Below are 19,642 nucleotides of genomic sequence, written 5' to 3' on the forward strand. Positions count from 1 at the left end.
GAGCAAGAGTGTGATTCTGCGGAAAACTGTTGAGTGTTGCAGTTGATAGCACGCCGGGTTCATTATGTATTTGGTTATTTCCGGGTTTCGGTTTAGACATTGTGGGAAGTGGGGCTGTGTTGCCATATACTGCAGCCTTTTTGTGGCTTGGTACGTAATTATAGAACGTGTGTCATTATGCTGGTAACATTACTCAATACCACAGGGTGTTATAAATCTTTTCTCAGAGTTTGGCGCTACGGATACAGAAGAAGCTCATTGTTGTTAGGAGCTCAATACCTGAGCCTTCCGCAGCTCATGCAGCGTCTCTGTTTTTTTTATAAACGCCTCTAACTGCCCTCTGTCAACATTAATCACTAACTTGGAAAATTCAAGCAGTGGGAGTTGTGAAAATCCTCTCAATAAGGTGCCCACCACCTCACCCCCACTTTTCCCTGGCTTATCCCACCCACACATACACTCACACACACACACACACACACTTTAACACACACACACTCACTCGCACACCTCCCTGCCTGCCCTCACAGTGTGTGTCTCCAGGGGTGTGACAGCAGTATGTGGGTCAGGGCTGCTCCCGGGGCTGCCAGCCCCCGAGGCCCCCTGCAGGCCGTGCACAATTGCGGCACCACAGCGGGTGCCATTGCTGGGATTCCCTCTCGTAACCGGGGCGCCCTCGCCCAGGGCACAGACACACTGGCAGCAGCACCGCAATCAATTCATCAATCCGTGATGGAGCCGCAGACTGCTGAAGGCCAGCCAGCCCACCCCCATAGCCGGCCCTCGGCCGCCGGCGCGGAGGCTGGAGTACTGAGCTGGAGTCAGCTAAAATTTGGGTTTTAAAGTTTTTAAAGCAGCTTTATGTCAGAAATGGTTATTCTTGCGACTGGGCTCCCCCTACAGTCTGGAAGTGGAATCCCCTCTTTACAGACGACACCACAAAAAGACGTGCTTTACACATGCCTTTCTGGACAAGCTGAGAGATACAGAGCTATATGAACTGGCTTACGCAGCATTACGCAGTTGTTATGTATGCTGTCTTGTATTGTTATTTGACGCGTTTAGCAGCATCCCGAACAAAACATGTAAATGGTAAAAAAAAAACTAAAGTAGTTTGATTCAGCCTCTAGTAGCAGTGAGTGTTGCGTGGACAGCCGTTTATTTAAAATGATTATATTATGACAAAAATATGTAAGGAGGACAAACAGAGAGGCTGAAACTGACAAACACTTAGATGCCTTTAATGCTGTTTCTGTTTTTGTTTCACAGTGAAACAGATTAATCTATACATAAATTTACATACAATTTCTAATGCAGATGAAGCGTAGAAAGAATCAAGAAATCTACCAGTTACTTTGATGATTAATCAAGTAATCAGACATATCTTTTAAAAGCCTTCCCCACAGGCACCAGATATTAATTTAACATCTTAAAGACACCTGGCTCTAATGTCAAACCAGTTCAGTTAGTTACAAACATTACATTTTATAAAGACACGTAGCAATGAAAAGTCAAAATTAAATTGACCTTAAGCTCATAACTTGATGTTGGAACTTTACACATAATTCTCAATTTTTGCACCAGGAGTGACATAAATTTACCCAAAAGCAGTGCATAAGACTGGTGGAGGAGAACATGCCAAGATGTAAAAAAACAAGGGTTATTCCATCAAATATTAATTTCTAAACTTAAAACTTGATGAATATGAACTTGTCTTTGTATTATTTGAGGTCTAAAAGCTCTTATACCTATAAATAGCAACATCAGAGAAACTGAAGTGGTCTCTTATGTTTTTCCAGATCTGTATAAAACTAGGGCATTGAGAACTAGCATATTTTAAGGTATCTAACACATTGCAATAAACAGTAAAATACAGAAAACATACAAATACTAATAGCAGATATTATTTTCTGGTAAATAATTAGGATAGAGCTTCAATTTTATTGCCTTGAATAAATTCTTAGTGTAACTTGCAAGCAAATAAATTAAAAATCAATGCATACACAGCCTTTCAAAGATGCAAAAATACTATACTGAAAATAAATATGCTTATAAGTAATGCTTATAAATTACCATACATGGACCAAATCTATAGTGCAAATATCTGGCTAACGAAGGGTGTTGTCTACAATTCTAAGCAACATGTACAAGTTTAATTGTTCATGTAATGGCTTGTCATGCAGCCATTAGTAGTGCCATTAAGCAGCATGTGTTAGATTTCTAATTCTGCTTCTTTCACAGCGCAGTGACTCACAGAGAAAAATTCACACTCTAATTCGCTGTGAAGGAGGTTAGCTACTGTTATCTGCATTTGTCTGTTTTCTGTGGTATAATGATGTACTACCAACAACAGTTGTAGTTTGTAAGAGTTGCTGAAACTGAAGGTTTTGCAAAGTTAATGATAAAATATTACACTTCAGCTAAACCACAATCCATGACACTTCAGGACAGAATCACTGAACTCTGTGTGAATAAAATATGACATTCTCAGCATGCCTGTGTGATTTATTGCCATGCAGCTATTGAAATCTATATTTTTAGATTGAGTGCTCTGAATGTTTTGCATGACTTAGATAACAGCGCCCCCTACCAGACAAAAGAGGACCATGCAGCAAATCTTCTGCACATATTTTACATGGATGGATGGATCATTAATCTTATAGAGGTAAAATCACATATTTGCAGTGATGTACAGTAATGCACACACAGTATCCATTATATACCTTCATTTTATAGCACTATTGTAATAAAATTGCTATAACACAATAGTAATAACGTTACAGTAACACAAGTGTATAACAAGAGTAACACAATGGCAATAACAATGTTATGCCATAGTAATAAAACTATTAAAATAGTTGTCATAGCATGATAATTACAATGCTCATGATGCATTAAAGTGCTTGGGAAGCAAAGCACTATATTGTTATCTTATCTTCTTTTTCTACTCTTTTTCTAATTATTCCTGAATAAAAAACTTGCAAGATCAAAAATGCTAAAAGTACTTCTTTATTACAATGTTTTTGTTATTGTGTTATTACCATTTTACTATCATAATGGAGCAATTTCAGGACACTTTCCTTGACCCCAAAATTACTCAAACTTATCCCACTATCTGCAGTATAATTTGCACACAATTTATTGAACATTGTCCCATTTTTACTTCTGAGACATTTTATACCTATTGCTCCTGTTTTTAGTAGCACAGCTTACTTTTCCAGCTTTTTGTTAACCCCTTCCCAAGTTTTTGGGAATTTGTTGCAGTAATGCAGTTGAACAGACAAAACATTACATATGACAGATTCAATATGTCTACCATTAAATAAAAATTGAAGTAAAGGTTAGAAAAACTGCATTTTTATTTTATTAGCATTTTTATACCAAACATTTGTTTTTAAATATTACTCACATTTTATATTATGTGTATTAATCTTGTTATGTATTTCATTCTTATTTATACCTCCCTACTCTCCTTTTATACACTGCCTGGCCAAAAAAAATAAATGATGTGGGGTTGATGCTACAGTTGGTCTGCAGGTCTAGGTTCAGCAACAGTATGTGCTGAAAGAATGAGGTCAGCTGACTACCTGAATATACTGAATATAGACCAGGTTATTCCATCAATGGATTTTTTTCTTCTCTGATGGCATGACCATATTCCAAGATAACAATACCAGGATTCATGGGGCAGGAATTATGAAAGAGTGATTCAGGGAGAATGAGATCACCATTTTCACACATGGATTGAGAGAGTTCACCACAGAGTCCAGACCTTAACCTCATTGAGAATCTTTGGGATGTGCTGGATGGAGAAGACTGTGTGCAGTGGTCAGACTCTACCATCATCAATGCTGCTGCAAGATCTTGGTGAAAAATTAATGCAACACAGGATTAAAATAAATCTTGTGACATTGCAGAAGCTTACTGAAACAATGCCACAGTGAATCGAACATAAGGGCGGCCCAAAAATATTAGAGTGTGACCTTTTTTTTTTTTTTTTTGCGGCAACTTTTGTTTTGGTCAGGCAGTGTATTATGTGTATTTAACTTCTTATCTATTTTATTCCTATTTATAGTATAGTCTTATTTTAATTTATCTTAATAACAATTGCTGTCAGCCTGGCAAGATGCCAAAAGACTGTAAAGTTGAAAAGTCAGTATAGTTAAGTGCAGTAATAATAATACTCCAGTAGATACAGATATAGGATTTTTGAAATTAAGTACAGTAGTGAAGTAAAAATAATACTCCAATAAATAGATACAGTATTTTAGTGCTCAAGTACAGTATTAAAGTATTACTTCTTTACTATCCATGTCTGGTTATAATGAGTGGGTTGGGTAATTGACTTTCCAAATTCGGGATAAAATGGGATAAAATTAGAAAGTAATTATAGAAATACAAAAAAAAAAAAGAAATTGAAGTTTATCAGTTCCATCTTATTCCACTATTCCACTTACTCCACTATTCCCCCAGGTCACTATCAGTCTTTAGATCTGGCAACTTTGATATAAGCTGTGTTTATCAGATGTCTTTAACCCTTTCAGACCCTGTGTCCATTGAAATTAACATCATGTGCTTTATTTATTCTTGCACTTAACGCAGATCAGGACCTGTCGACCATGAGAATAGACATTTATCGGAAAATTAAACAGCATATTAGCCCCACTTATTGCACTGGAAAATTTTAATTCTGCACACTAAAAGTAAAACATGGCAGCATCACAGCTAATGAGGCAATATAAATATTTTTTTCTTATCATGTATTTAGCTTTACTGCATAGAGATTTGTGAAATAAAATGAGTTATAATAAAAAGTTATATAGGATAGAATTAACAATGTAAAAACAAAGCATTTTTTTAAATTAACTCATATTTTCATTACTTTTATGAATGTATTGACTTAATCTTGTTTTTAAATGCATTACAGACAGAAACAGCATTTTATTTCATCACTGGAACATAATTCTGGTCTCAAACATTTAATATAATATGTGTTTATCAGATGTTTTGCTGGAGATAACATTAGGGAGCTGTAGGAGTGTGTGCAGTGTTTGGAGAGAGGGCTAGCGGTGAGCCCGGGCCCGTTAATCCGAAATGTAGCTGAGCGGATCCTGTTCCTCCTGCTGCAGACAGTGGTCGCTGCTCGGGATTGTTGACATGGACAGCCTCCGCCGCCTGTGTTTATGTCTGGAATTGAGCAGAGTTGTTGATTTTTGCTTCTTCTGAGAGGATCTGTGTGGTGTTTTTGCGTGCATTTCCCACTGAGGCGTGTTTCTGAGTGATCAAAAACTGCAGAAACAATGCAAACACCAGAGCTGGAGAGCAGCTTAGTGTTTCTGAAGTAGGCCTCACGAAACCTCGGACTTTCCCTGGGACTCCGACCGGTATGACTCTCCTGGGCCTCGTTCGAGAGGCGGCACTCTGAGCTCGGTGAGAAGTCTTTTGTTTGTATTGGTTAGAAGCGGGCAATGGCGCTGACTGAGCGCGGCGCGTCGATGTCTATCCCGTGAACAGCGTTTAATCAGAAATTAGCTAGTCTGAAGGCTGGAAAATAGCAGCTGTACGGCTAACTTTGCGTTAAACTTAAAGTTAGCGGATAAATAGATCGGCTAACGTTAGTGCGTAGCGCTGTAAACTCGTTAGCATGTTTGCTAACTAGCTAAGCTAAGCTAACGCTAAGTGTATTATAAGCAGCTTAGCTATATAATACGTAAATGCCACAGACTAGAGTTTTCTCCTTTTTACAACAATAGCAGCATTTCTGATAATAAAATGTTATAGATAAATATGTACAATTAACATTGAACATCCTAGCTAGCTAGAAGTGTTAGCTAGCTGGCTAGCAAAGAGACGTATTTCCATTATGAAGGAGTGTTTGTGCTAAGCTAACTAGAATATCAACTTGTTCCCTCTTTATTAATGCGTTTTCTTAGCTATTAGTTACAGTAACTACAACTTAATTGCTCTCATAAGCGCCTTCATAGTTGGATCACTCTGGCTAGCTAGCTTAAATGAGTAAGTAGCTGGGAGATGTGATGGACAGCTGTCATTAACCTGCAAAATAATGTGACAACACACGGTTTGTTTTAAGAGCTTATTAATTTGAATACAACACATTATTGAAATAAATCAATAAATAAACGTCTCCCCTTATTTAATAATTTATTTATATAATTTACAAATTTCATAAATCTTTTATTAATTAATTAAAGAGCACTGATAGTAAGTTACTTAAAACTAAATTTTTGAATGATTCTTTTTTTTGTACCTAAATACAACTGATTATTGGACCTTAAGACAAATTGCTCAAATAGTTTCTTATTTATTTATTTATTTATTTATTTATTTATTTATTGGTTGGCACCTCGCTAAAATTAGTCTTCATTACAAAGGATTTATAAATATTTTCTTATTTTTTTTCTCATAAGCGCTTCCAAAATAATGCGACAACACATTGGCTGTACCTAAAACAATGTTTTGAGATTATTCTTTTTTTTTTAATTCTGAAATACAACAGATTATTGAAGCTTAGGACAAATTGCTCAAAAGGTCTCTTTTTTATTTGTTTATTTATTTGTTTGTTGGTTTGTAACTTGTTAAAAAAAGTCTAATTTACGAAGGGTTTATAAATAGTTTATTAATTGCTCTAATGACCATTTCCATAGTTGGATCACTATCTAAATGAGTAAGTAGCTGGAGATGTGATGGACAGCTGTCATTAACTTGCAGAATAATGTGATGACACATGATTTATTTTAAGAGCTTATTCTTTTAAATACTTGAGTTCAATAGATTTTTGAATCGTAAGATGAATATATAATTAAAGCCATACATGAATTGTGCTTGCACAAAAGTTTCTCCTTATTTATTAATTGATTTTCTCATTTACAAAAAGTTTATAAATCGTTAATTAACCCAAAAGAGCTTTTGCAGTTATTTAAATTTATGAAGTCCCTAAGTGACATGTACTGAACATCCTGAGAGCATCACAGAACAGTGTATGAAATTAAAAGTGTTTTAAAATTTGCTTCTTCATGTCTGTTCCAGCCATTTAACCATTCAAACATTTGATTGGTTACATGTTGTATTTTCCATATAACTAGTTCTGATTTGATTTCTCAGACAAAATGTCAATAATAGTTAGGAATGTTTTGTTCAATACATCATGATTTTAGCTTGAAAATATTTACCATCATGTGTCTACTAAAAAAAACATAATCTGCTCATTCATATTCAGTTTTGTAATTGGTATCAATATTCAGAAATGAGTCTGGGTTAATTGCTTTCATTGCTCCAATTGCTCTCATAAACACATCATCGTTGCATCACTCTGTAAATGAGTAAGTAGCTTGAGATGTGCTCTCATTAACCTGCTAAATAATTAAAGCCATACATAAATTGAGCTTGAAGCGCACAAAAAAATTATTTGAGTACACGTATTTAATACAAAATATGAGAAAGCGTTTCTGCTAAAAAAAAAATCTTAAATTATAGAGCCGCCTTATTGAAAGGGAGAATCCTAGAAGCTGTTAGAAGTGTGATTAATTAATAAAATTAAATAAAGTGTGCTTGTGCTATGTTTTTAACTCTACAGAGATATATAATTCCTTACTGACTTGTTCCATCACTCTCTCAACAGGTGTCAAATCATGGCCCCTGCTTGCTTCAGAGTTTGCGTTTGACTGTAGAGGTGAAGGAAGCCTTGCTTTGTGCAGTCGTACCTGCCATCATCTTTCACTGTCAAACATATTGCAGTGACTGTGACTGTCGGATTAAATCTGACGTAAGTTTTACTGCTAATCAGTGAGCTGGACCACCGTAGACACTGGGTCCTAAAAGGAAATCAAAGGTTGGGACTTACCATCTTCCCCCTCTGAAACAGTCTGCCCACAAATCCACAATGGCGTCTGTTCCAGTGTACTGCTTGTGCCGTCTCCCTTACGATGTCACAAGGTTCATGATTGAGTGTGATGTTTGTCAGGACTGGTTTCATGGAAGGTACGTAGAATTTTTTAATTAATACAGTTTAAATACATCTCATTTTCCATTACTGTGTACTGGATTTAGCAAACTCTGTTTGAAGTGTCTCACAGTATTTATGATTTGTTAAAGTTGTGTTGGAGTGGAAGAAGACAAGGCAGCAGATATTGACCTGTATCACTGCCCGAACTGTCAGGTCACACATGGACCCTCTGTCAGTAAGTATCTTTGAGTTGTTTACTTACTGTTTTATAGTGATCGATACTGATATAAAGGGACTTTTAAATATTCAACTTCCCTAGAGTATAGCAAGATAAAAGATGAAAAGTTTTACTACTATGTTTTCATTGTTCTTAGGTTTGTCCTCAGTATATAGTCTCACAATCATCTATCTAAGGAAGTATTTTTTTCTGTTATGTAACTGTATATGTTGTTTCTCTTTACGCAGTGCGTAAACGACGCGGGAGCTCTAAGCAGGCTGATACTGCAGCCAGTACACGAGAGTCAGGGCGGCCTGTAAAGACTGGGAGCGCCCAGTTTGTTCGAGAGTTACGCAGTCGGACCTTTCCAAGGTAATTTTTGTCATTTAGATACAGTAGATTTATGGAAACCCATAAAAATAAAGACTTATTCCGCTCATTCTGCATGTCTGATCATTTTAGTGCTGATGAAGTCCTGCTGAAGCCAACAGGAGCCCAGCTCACAGTTGACTTTCTAGAGGAGCGCTCCTTCAGTGTCCCGGTTTTGGTTTTGAGGCGGGATGGCCTGGGCATGAGCCTGCCCCCTTCATCCTTCTCTGTGTCAGATGTTGAGCACTATATCGGTAAACATCCTTGCTTACTTTCCAAAAAACTGTCCAGGACTTTTAGCAGTACTGTTGCCCCTTATCAAGTACAGTGTGAAAGACGTTATTATTATACGTGTCTTTATTTTTAAAACGTTTCTCATCGTTATTTAATGTAATTGTAAATATGAGTGATCTTTATTTGTTCTTTTGTTAAAGAATGCTGTCAAAAAGTAGACATTCCATAATATGCTCATAAAATGCTTTGTCTTATAGGAGCTGAAAAGGAAATTGATGTGATTGATGTGGTCCGTCAGGCAGACCTAAAAATGAAACTTGGGGATTTCGCTACATACTATAACAGCCCCAATCGAGACAGAGTGCTCAATGTGATAAGCCTGGAGTTTTCAGATACAAGGTAAAACGGGTGCATTTTATATACTAAATAAAGTGCATTATTTTTATTATTATTAATATTAATATTATTATTATTCTAAAAGAGTGCGAATTGGCATATTTTTACCTTATAAACCTTATAACTTATAAATAAATGTAATAATAATAATATTTGTTTACATATGTTATATGAAGTTGAACGTGCTTGTTTTCAAACTGTGTCATCCCATAACCCAGCATGCTCTGTATTCTCTCTGTATGGCTGTAGGTTGTCTAACCTGGTAGAGACACCAAAGATTGTGAGGAAATTGTCTTGGGTGGAAAACCTCTGGCCCGAGGAGTCTGTGTTTGAACGGCCAAACGTACAGAAGTACTGCCTAATGGGGGTGAAGGACAGCTACACAGACTTCCACATTGATTTTGGGGGAACCTCTGTGTGGTACCATGTGTTGCGGGTGAGACACTTTCATTTAATTACAACAAAGTAAATGGAGCTCTTGCTCATTCTTAAGTATCAAAAAATATTGGATTTAAAAAAACTAATTGACATTGCATTTTCTGTTTTAGGGCGAAAAGATCTTCTACCTTATTCGTCCAACACCTGCGAACCTGTCTCTGTTTGAGCGCTGGAGCTCCTCCTCCAATCAGAATGAGCTTTTCTTTGGGGACCAAGTGGACATGTGCTATAAGTGTTCAGTCAAGCAAGGAAACACTCTGTTTATCCCTACAGGTATGCAGATTTCCCTGCAGAGTCATTGCTCGTCATTTATTAATCATTACAATGATTTTTGCCGTTGAGCTTTCTATTGTTAAATTAGTTGTTGGCTTTTACTATCAGATTAGTTATATGCGCTTTACCTTTTTGGTAATTCATTTGATTGTTTTTGGCTGATAAGATTCTTTGTGTATAGATAATGCTCGGTTAACTGTAAATACAATCTTTTGTAGTTTATCCAGACTTACAGTTGGTTATGCAGATCTAAACATGTTTGAATTCCAACAAAAGACTGTTAAATGCAGTAGTGTTCTAGTGTTTACATTTGTGTATTTGTTGGGTCTTGGGAATGATGATTATATTAATTATACTGTTTTAATTGTTGGACTTTTGTCCTCTGGCAGGTTGGATCCATGCAGTTCTCACTCCTGTTGACTGCCTGGCTTTTGGTGGAAATTTTCTTCACAGCCTCAATATTGACATGCAGCTTAGGTAAGATGTTTCTTCTCTAAATGTTAACAGTATAATAATTAATGTATTTAGTGTTTGTTATTTTTCATTTTTTTGTTTTAACATTTTTTGCCTTCCGTTCTTTTGTCTTTGACAGGGCTTATGAAATAGAGAAGAGACTCAGCACAGCAGATCTGTTTAAGTTTCCTAACTTTGAGACAGTATGCTGGTATGTTGGCAAGCACATTCTTGACACATTCAGAGGTAAAAATTCACATCTCTTTCTTCTTTAATATTATTTCAGAATAAACTGTACACTTTTTCATTGTTAAATTGTTATGTGTGATTTACGTATAGAGTGTTACAACAAAAATAAGTAAATTGCATTAGCTAAGTGTTATTGTGTATGTTGTAGGTCTGAGGGAAAATCGTCGGCATCCTGCTTCTTACCTGGTTAATGGAGCCAAGGCTCTTAACAATGCCTTCCGAAGTTGGACACGCAAAGAGGTAATCTAAACAGAACTATAAAAAAAAATAATAATCTAAACTAAATATCAATTTGGGGGTGACAGTTTTCAGTAATTTTCAGTGTGACATTATATATTTGTGCATTTAAACTACATAATTGTTTTGCTTTTCAGTCCTTGGCTGAACATGAGGATGAGATCCCAGAGACAATAAAGACACAGCAGCTGGTGAAGGATCTGGCTAAAGAGATACGGCTTGTGGAGGTGAATTGCGCTCTTTTTTTTATTTGTTTATAAGTATTAATGACCATCTGTGGCCCGTTTCCCAAACTCAGAACCCTCTCTACTGGGTAAACAGGGCTTTTAATGCCAAAACCCCTTTAAAATTGTAATTTATATCAAGACTAGGTGTAATTTCTGTTTGAAAAATCAGCACCTACTGTGTCTGAGGTAAAAATGCAAATCTGGCATTTACTCACTTATTTGCATGTTTGTCTCCTGTCAGGATATCTTCCAGCAGAATATCGGCAGAAGTGGGGCTCCTTTCGGTGGCTCACAAGGCCTCCCTTCTCCTCACCCCAAAGCCCCATTAACTACTCCTCTCAACTCCGGCAGACCCCCAGGTAAAAAGAGGGGCCCGAAACCAAAGGAGGCGGCTGGAGGAGGGGGTGTAGGCCCTCCTGGGCCCAAGAAAAAGGGACAGAAAGTTAAGGAGATGAAGACCGAAGCTGGGGAGCTGGATATGCTTGAGATTCATACTAAACACACCCTCAAGAAGTTCCAGCCAGGAAATAAAACCAAGAACAAGAACAAAGTGAGTTGTATTATAATTTAGTTTGCTCATATAGTTTGTGCTTAAGGAACAGTGTTCTTTACAAGTTCTTTTAGTTTATTCTGTGTTTTTTTGCACAAAGTAATCAGCAGTAATTCTGAATAATGTGATGTCCTAAATGTTGTTCTTGGTTTTGTTATTTATTACAAAAGATTGACCTGCCTGGTGCCTGTCTAGATGGCTTTGAAGGGAAAATAAATAAAAGCAAGCTCAAGCTGGTCCTGACCAATGGCAAAATACAAGGGTATGAGTCCTCTGTCTTTCAGCTCTGGTAGAGTGATTTACATTTCTTTTGATGAGACTCTGTGCTGTAACTCTCTTGTGCTTGTTATCTTCTCAGGAAGAAGGCGGGGCGCTCCAGCAATGCTAATGGAGCTGGACGCACTGCTCAGTTTCAGCCTCTAACAAGCAGCTCAGCTCTTTCAGACTTCGATTCAGATGATGAGCTTCAGATTGATGAAAGCCCTCCTCCACGGCGGAGGCCAGCTGTACCCAGCAAAAAGAAGCTGGCTGGTAGGATGCTGTCCGTTTTTTTTCTTCTCCCTTTCCTGTAGATTATATAAAACATGTAAATGGAGATATAATCTGGTACTGTTCTGCAACAGGCCTTCCTAGGAAACTGCCTCGGGCAAAACCATGCACTGACCCACACAGAGTCAGAGAGCCAGGGGAGGTGGACTTTGATATTGAGGTAAACCTGTTCAGACTTTTTAACATAGTATTTGTATGTAATGTGAGTACTATACTTGATGTATATGACCTATTTTACTGTCCCTCAGGAGGACTACACCACAGATGAAGAGATGCTCACTGTTCAAGGGGTGAAGGGGGGAGCAGGAGGAATTCTGGACTTACTCAAAGCCAGCAAACAGGTGGCTGGCCTGGACCCGGCACTCAGGTATAAAACTTACTATGTCTTTTTGTCTGACTCCAGTGTTTTAGGCCCTGTGTACACCTGGTCACAATATCGGAATTGTATACTAATGAGGTTTTATCCATATGCGTTTACATTTGGTAATAAGATATATCTCTCATTAGTAAAACAGAAATTGGATTACTGTGTGCAATATGCAGATTTGCTCAGTGCACCGCAATTATGATTGATGTTTTGGTTGTAATGGTAGGGTTTTGGTTGTTGACTGCATCTTGGAGAGATGGATGTATTTACATTTCTATGCTGTAGCTCAAATGCATTTCCAATTAGAGCTTAGATTGAGGCAAAAAAAAACTTGATGTTTTTAGTAAAATTAAGCTTTTTTACTTTAAAATTTGTCTACTAAACAAAATCTTTTCAGAATGATGTTAATGAAAAAGCATTGCCTTTTATTTAAGAAAACTGACACACACAGCACTGCAGTTCCAGTGTAAATACTTCTTAATACTGTCTGTTTATACTCACTTGCGGCACGTATTTAAGTTGCATGTATTTCTTGATTTCTGCTATTGAGCGACATTAAAAGCTTTAAATTAAAAATTTAAGTGGAGGAGCTGTCGTGTGCACACTGTGCAGGCCAGTGTTGCGTGACTATAACCTTTTTTATGGTCATAGTGTGATTTTTTTATTTATTTTTTTTTTTTTACTTTGCTATGTTCTGATTATCACACAGTAGCTTTATATACAATTTTTAAAAGCAGAAAAAATGTAGGACTATGCCACAGACCGTTTTTGGACCCAGACCCGACAGAGTCTGAGAAAAGTGGTGGGACATATCAGCTCCTGCAAAGATCCCAAACTCTATCTCCGATCATCTCCTGAAGTGATTGGATTTGTATCTGTTTTAAATAAATCATTAGTGTATTTACATGCATTTTTATGCTTATGATTTGACCATCCATGTATAATCATGATATTCAAGATGCATAAATTGACCAGGTCTAAATGTGGTCTTGAGACACAAGTAAAGTGCTGTATATGGTAAATAGTATTTTAGTATTAAGAGTTAATTTCTCGATGTTTTTATCACATAGCGAGGAAGCTCCAGCCTCTCCCAGCACCCGTGATGCCATCCAAGGCATGCTGTCCATGGCTAATCCCCCTTCTTCGTCATCCTCCTCCTCTTCCTCCTCCTCGTCATCTTCGTCTTCTTCCTCTTCCTCTCCTCTCTCTATGTCTGGAGGAGGAATGGGGATGAGAGTCATCAATGAAAAGGGCAGGAGAGCTGCATGGGTGAGCGGTGCTCAGAAGAAGGGTGAGAAGAAAGCTCCCATTCAGAGGCCTGGAAAACGGCCCATCAAAAGGCCTGCCAAACACCTGAGTGAAGAGGAGAGCCCTGATGAGCAGGAGACGCTGGGCACCTGTTTTAAAGACTCTGAGTATGGTGGGTTCAGATATTATGTCATTGTCATACAGCATTGAAAATTGTTCTTTAGCACTGTGCAACACTGTGATTGTCCTTATAAGATCTTTGACTCTTTCATTCACTCTTTGGTCACATTCTTGGATATTTGTGTATGTAGTGTACCCTTCGTTGGAGTCAGATGAGGAGGACCATTCCATGAAGGCCAAGATGAAGAGGAAGAGGAACTGGGATGATACACCATGGAGCCCAAAAGGTAACTGCTCTTTAACACTATTTTATTTTAGCAATGATTTCATCACAATGGTTTCACAGCCACTAATACTCATCTGTAAGTGATAAGAGTCTCTGTAACTCTTTTTTTTTCCCCCAGCTCGTGTAACCCCAACCCTGCCTAAGCAGGAGCGACCAGTCAGGGAAGGTGTCAGAGTGGCCTCAGTAGAGACTGGGCTCGCTGCTGCCGCTGCCAAACTGGCACAGCAGGTAAGCACCCTGCTTTAAAGCAGGAACAGCTTTTTACTTGTGCAATGAGGAAAGAGTCTTTTAAGCAAACCTTGGAGTGTTTTACTTTCTTCCTTTTAATATTAGGAACAACAGAAGACCACAACCAAGAGAAAATACACAAAAAAGAAGGTCCCTCAAGAGAAGGCCCAAGCAGCAGCTGCATCACAACTTCAACTACCGGCAGACTCCAGCCCGCTGTCCCCCTCACTGCCTCCTGAACCTTCAGTGGACTGTATTGCAGAGGAGAGGAGAGTGGAGGCCTACTCCGCCAGCCTGCTGGATCACGAGTACACAGCCGGACCCTTTGGCCCAGGTGGACCGAGAGGAAGTGCTGCCATGGCCCCAGGGGTGTTCCTCACCTCCAGGCGACCCTCTCTTTCACCCCAGAACAGCAGCAATTACTCCCCTTCTACACCCTCACCTGCTGGGCTGGCAAGTCCTGGGTCTGCTGGTGCAGGACAAGGTAGAACAAATGCACTTCCAAAGCCTAGATTTAGACAAGAGATCTAAAATATATATATAGGGCTGCGACTAACAATCAATTTGATGCTCAATTAATCTGTCGATTGATTTTCAGATGAACAAATTATTAATTGAATTTTATATATATTTAATATAACTGACCAGATACAGAGAACTGTATAAGGAACACACAACCTACCATTATTAAAAATATTAGTGTTGACAAGAATTAACATGAGATTTACATTCATTTAATTATTTTTATTTATCAACAACAGTATATGTCATGTAAATGTACACTTGGCTGTGCTTTAATGCTTTAAATATGCTTTAAAAATGCTTGGGGTTGATTTTCCTTCTCTCTGAATGTAGATAACTTACTAAAAATTGTAATAGATAATTTACAAAAACTTGGACATCTTGTTTAAACATTCTAGCAGGCTCTAGTAACACTGAGTAAATTAGTTGAATAATTGTTTTTAGTTGATTTCATCAATTAGTTAATGCAGCCCTAGTTAGTAGTAATTTTGAATTCAAGACTTTTTTTGTTTTGCTCTGTTTTGTCAAACAAGTACAGATCAATTATTAAAGGAAATCAGTTGGAATAGTGTCTATGATTAAACGTCTTAAGTTGCCTTATTATTGTCTCTGAAATGAGCATGCATTGTTAAACCACTATATATGGTGGCCAACACGTGTTAACATATTAACATCCTATTTAATTTAGTGGTAAACAAAAGTGCCTGTCTCTATCAGCTGTAACCCGTTGTTGTTTTTTTTTATCTCTTCTTATAGGGAAGCGTCCAAAGAAAGGTCTTGCCACAGCTAAACAGAGACTGGGAAAGATTCTGAAAATCCACCGCAATGGCAAGCTTCTTTTGTGAGAGGACACTGGAAAAAGAGAGTGATGTGTGGGGAAGAAATGAGGCATAGGAGAACGGAAGAGGACAGTAAAAGAGGACAGAATGACTGTAAAAGATGGGAGAAAAAGGACACTGTGTGACTGAATGTGAGAGAACAAAGGACGGCATGGCTGATTTTACTATTGTGATTGTGACTTTTTCATGTACAATGTGCTATTCATCATTTTAAGCTCAATACCTCCTTTTTAGCATGCTTTTTTATTACTCATTTATTTAACGTCATTTTAGTCATCAGTTTCTCTTTGTTAATCTGTTATTACATACTTTTTTGCTTGTTGTAATACTATAACTAAAAAGTGCAAAGCACTTAAGAGGTTTGTGTGGAAATGGCTTCAGTCTTCATTACTGTAAAGTTACTGTTTTGGCTGTGTAATTGGTATGTGTACTAATTTGGCCCCTACAGTTAGTTGCAGTAAAATGGAAAGCCCTGTTATTTCTAGAGTAGCAGTGGTTCAGTTTCTAGATGATTAACTCCTGGACCGAGAGTCATAGTTCAGTGGAGTTTGCAGAAAGGAGAGGTGTGTTGTAAATGTGTGTGCAGCATTTTCTTGTAGCGTTTAAAGTCGAATAATAGAAATATAATGAGGCAAGACTTGCAGCTCTTTTCCTTTGCATGTAACACAAATATCCAATCTTCCACAGGGGAGTTGTACTGACTTCAGATAACTTTTGAGGCTCGATCTTATGGTTTGATTGAGTTCGTCAGGACTGAAACTGAAGTAATGAAGCCTAAAGCTGAATTGGGACTGTTCACAAATGTAATGCAAAGCTGTCCCTCAAACGGTAAAGCAAAAGAAAAGAAATCATTCGTCATTTCATGGAATCCACAAAAGCAATGCTGCTCAATTAAATTATGTTTACCAGGGGAAGCTAAAACGGTATCAAAGGAGCCTGTTTGTATCTGGATATGGCCAAGCCACATAAAAATACAAGTGCAAACGCACCCAAGCTCCATCTGTCACGTCACTTTAGCAGGTGATCTGAGACACATTTGGTATTACACAGGTATTATAGCAGTGTAAACACATCAATATCTCCAAATTGCAACAGACAGCGAAAACTCCTCCCCATATTCATGATAAACAACTGGTTGCTGTGCAAAACAGAAGCCATATTTCAGAAACACATTTAACTCCCATTTAAAACTACAATTAAGGCATTACGTACAAGGTCATTCCTATTTCAGAGGAGGATCAATATAGTGTTAGGAGTCTAGCCCAAGGACTCTTTTTGGTGTAGCAAAGCATTTAGTCACCCAGAACTGGAATTGAACCCCAGTCTTCCACATGATGTGATGTGGTGTCTTACTGGCAGGTAGTGGTGTTATCCACTGCACCACACCAACCACCTACCAAGTGTAAGTGCATGTGTTTTAAAATCCAATCAAGATAAAATCCAGATATATGTGGAACATGTCACCAGGTGTAAACAAGATCCATGATTTTTGTTCTTAGTTTTTTTTTTTTTATACTAGCTTCATAGCCTTGATTTGTTTGTAATGTTGAAACTTGATTTTAGGTTAAATACACCTATGAGTACCTGTTTACACCTGGTCACTTCATGTAACCAGTATCTGGATTGGATTCTAATGTGATTTAATCTACATTCATTTATACATGGTAGTCAAACATGTCTCTGGTTAATCAGACTGCAGTGTGGGATGGTTTAGGCAGTTATAACTGGTGTCTACTTGGAGAGACTGATGTGTTTACACTGCCATAATGTGGATCAAATGCTCATATGAATCTCATATCACCCCTTCAAGTGGTCTGAGTGAATGGATTCGTATCTGTTTTTAAAAAAATCCTGGGTGTGTTCACACTTGCATGTTTAGGTGGCTTAAACTTATCCAGATATAATCCTAATACTCAATATGCATGAATTGACCACAGGGTCTTTTACACATAAGTTAACATGTTAACTTTTAGTAAAATTCTGCAAGAAAGTATGAAAGTTTATGCTTTTGATGTTGACTCTTGGTCCAAACAGACAGTTAAGAAGCAGGCAGTTCTGCTAACAGGATCTATGTCTGATGTAGGTCTTTATCATAGTCACTCACATATATATTCATAAATACGTACATGCATATTTCACTGTGAATGCTTTTTTTGGCCAGCGCGATCGTGCTTTACCGTGTGGTCAGTGCTCCTAAAACAGTTAAATCAGTAGTAATGAAGTACTGATAGTGATGCTTGTTTGCAGGTTATCTTAAGAAGTGTAAACAGGAAATGGAACTGTACCCTCAGCACCTTGGTCTGCTCTAGGTCTGCTATAGTGAGTGCCCATTCATCACTGTTTGCTTTAATGTTTTGTTGTTGTTGTTGTTTTTTTTTTATCATAGTCATATGATGTATTTCTACTGATTAACATGTTCCAGCTCTGTAAATATCCATTTTTAGTCACTCGGCACGGTCAGACGGTAGGATGTCTCGATGTTGTCTTGCTCTGTTTCCCGTTTGCCTCCATTTATTTGTTTAAATGTAGTTTTCTGCCGGCTGATTTCAGCAGGAGTGGTGTGGTACCTTTTGTAGTAAAACGGTAATGCATCTAAAATGGAATTAGTGTGTAGTGTCATGACAGATTCTGGTGGGGGAGTGTTAAAATTTTGTGTACATAATTGGTGTAATTTTGTTATAGCGACACGGAAAGGTTTGTTGCATTTGAATCTTTCTAAACATACCTTGTACAAAGATTACCTTAATGTTTTGGGAAATGTGAGAGTTTAACAGCAAGCTGTTTAGACCTTTTTATTTGTATAGGGTAAATATGTTATTTTTTGGTTGATGTTTTATGACATTGGTAAGGTGATAATGAAGTTAATGTATTCTATAGTTTTTCCAGTTTATTATTGTTCATTATCTGCTTTACCCCTCACTGATATAAACTGTTGAGATATTTTAGTTTTTTTAATATTCATTCTAGAGGGGTTGAATATGTTCTTATTAAATCTGAATTCAGATTGGCTAGTATGACAAAAATAACAATAACAAGTGTAAACGTTTCTTTTTTGTGTAATTGGCCTCACCAAAATGTCTGACTTTGATCAAGCGAGCAATGTTAACATGACATAAAAATATATTTATGAAGTAGAAAACTAAAACCCAAAAAATATATGTTTGGTCATTCGAGTCAATCTGAGAATAAGGTGTGCTTCTCTTCTGCCCTTTAAGACCAATTAAACCCTATTGAATTTTAGTTTTTGGCTTCTCTATCATCACATCTATTTTCACGTGTTTTTGTTTGATCTATGTATGTTTTCCATTTTGGAGTGTTTTCTTGTGTGTTCAGTTTGTCTTGAGAAATAATTCATGTTTCTTCACACAGTTCCTCTCAGGGTTTATTTTGTATCTCAAATATCATTTTGATGGAATACGTAAAAACATCAACAGTTGTGTCGCCACTTCAAAAGCACGCATATACAAACAAATCCACTGCATATTAAAATTGAGACATTGTCCTAGCCAGCTATTGTCTACACTATTGGGTTGATAATTTGAAAGGGTTGAACAGATTTTTTCAAACAAGCTCAATTAAAGATATTTTTTAACATATTGTATTGTTTTGCATTTGTTATTTATTATTTTGTATATGTCTGTAATATTAAATCTGTCAAAGGGTAATATAAGGTCTCAGTCAATTCTCAAAGGTGATGTGCTGGAATCGTGAAAAATCGGCAAATGTAGAAATTACATTTTATAAAAAAAACCAAACAGATGACTGAAGAACCAGTCAAGTCTTCTGTGTGTTCTCAGTTAGGCAAGTGGATTTAATGTTATGGTTGATGAACTTATGAACTACAGGCATGTTAGAAGGTGTGATTTCTCGATAAAGG

The 19,642-nt window shown here is 37.3% G+C and overlaps 1 protein-coding gene across 2 annotated transcripts; it reads left to right on the forward strand.

Annotated features, from left to right (window-relative positions):
• The first annotated feature begins 5,101 nt into the window (after nt 1-5,101).
• On the forward strand, nt 5,102-19,361 carry phf8 (PHD finger protein 8). 2 transcript variants are annotated; one of them, XM_015605193.3, is made up of 23 exons: nt 5,102-5,430; nt 7,640-7,783; nt 7,883-7,998; nt 8,113-8,198; nt 8,429-8,552; nt 8,643-8,803; nt 9,041-9,182; nt 9,429-9,615; nt 9,728-9,890; nt 10,280-10,367; nt 10,483-10,589; nt 10,741-10,832; nt 10,967-11,056; nt 11,298-11,606; nt 11,777-11,868; nt 11,965-12,137; nt 12,230-12,315; nt 12,404-12,522; nt 13,593-13,942; nt 14,082-14,177; nt 14,295-14,404; nt 14,510-14,888; nt 15,683-19,361. In XM_015605193.3, the coding sequence occupies exons 3-23, from the start codon at nt 7,901-7,903 to the stop codon at nt 15,769-15,771; spliced, it is 3,141 nt and encodes a 1,046-aa protein (XP_015460679.3). In that variant the 5' UTR covers nt 5,102-5,430; nt 7,640-7,783; nt 7,883-7,900; the 3' UTR covers nt 15,772-19,361. The 2 variants fall into 2 exon arrangements, with proteins under 2 accessions (XP_015460679.3, XP_049318692.1); XM_049462735.1 differs by having other exon boundaries at nt 5,103-5,430; nt 7,640-7,998.
• The last annotated feature ends 281 nt before the right edge of the window (nt 19,362-19,642 follow it).

Source organism: Astyanax mexicanus, chromosome 13, assembly GCF_023375975.1.
Source record: "Astyanax mexicanus isolate ESR-SI-001 chromosome 13, AstMex3_surface, whole genome shotgun sequence".
NCBI classification, from domain to species: domain Eukaryota; kingdom Metazoa; phylum Chordata; class Actinopteri; order Characiformes; family Acestrorhamphidae; genus Astyanax; species Astyanax mexicanus.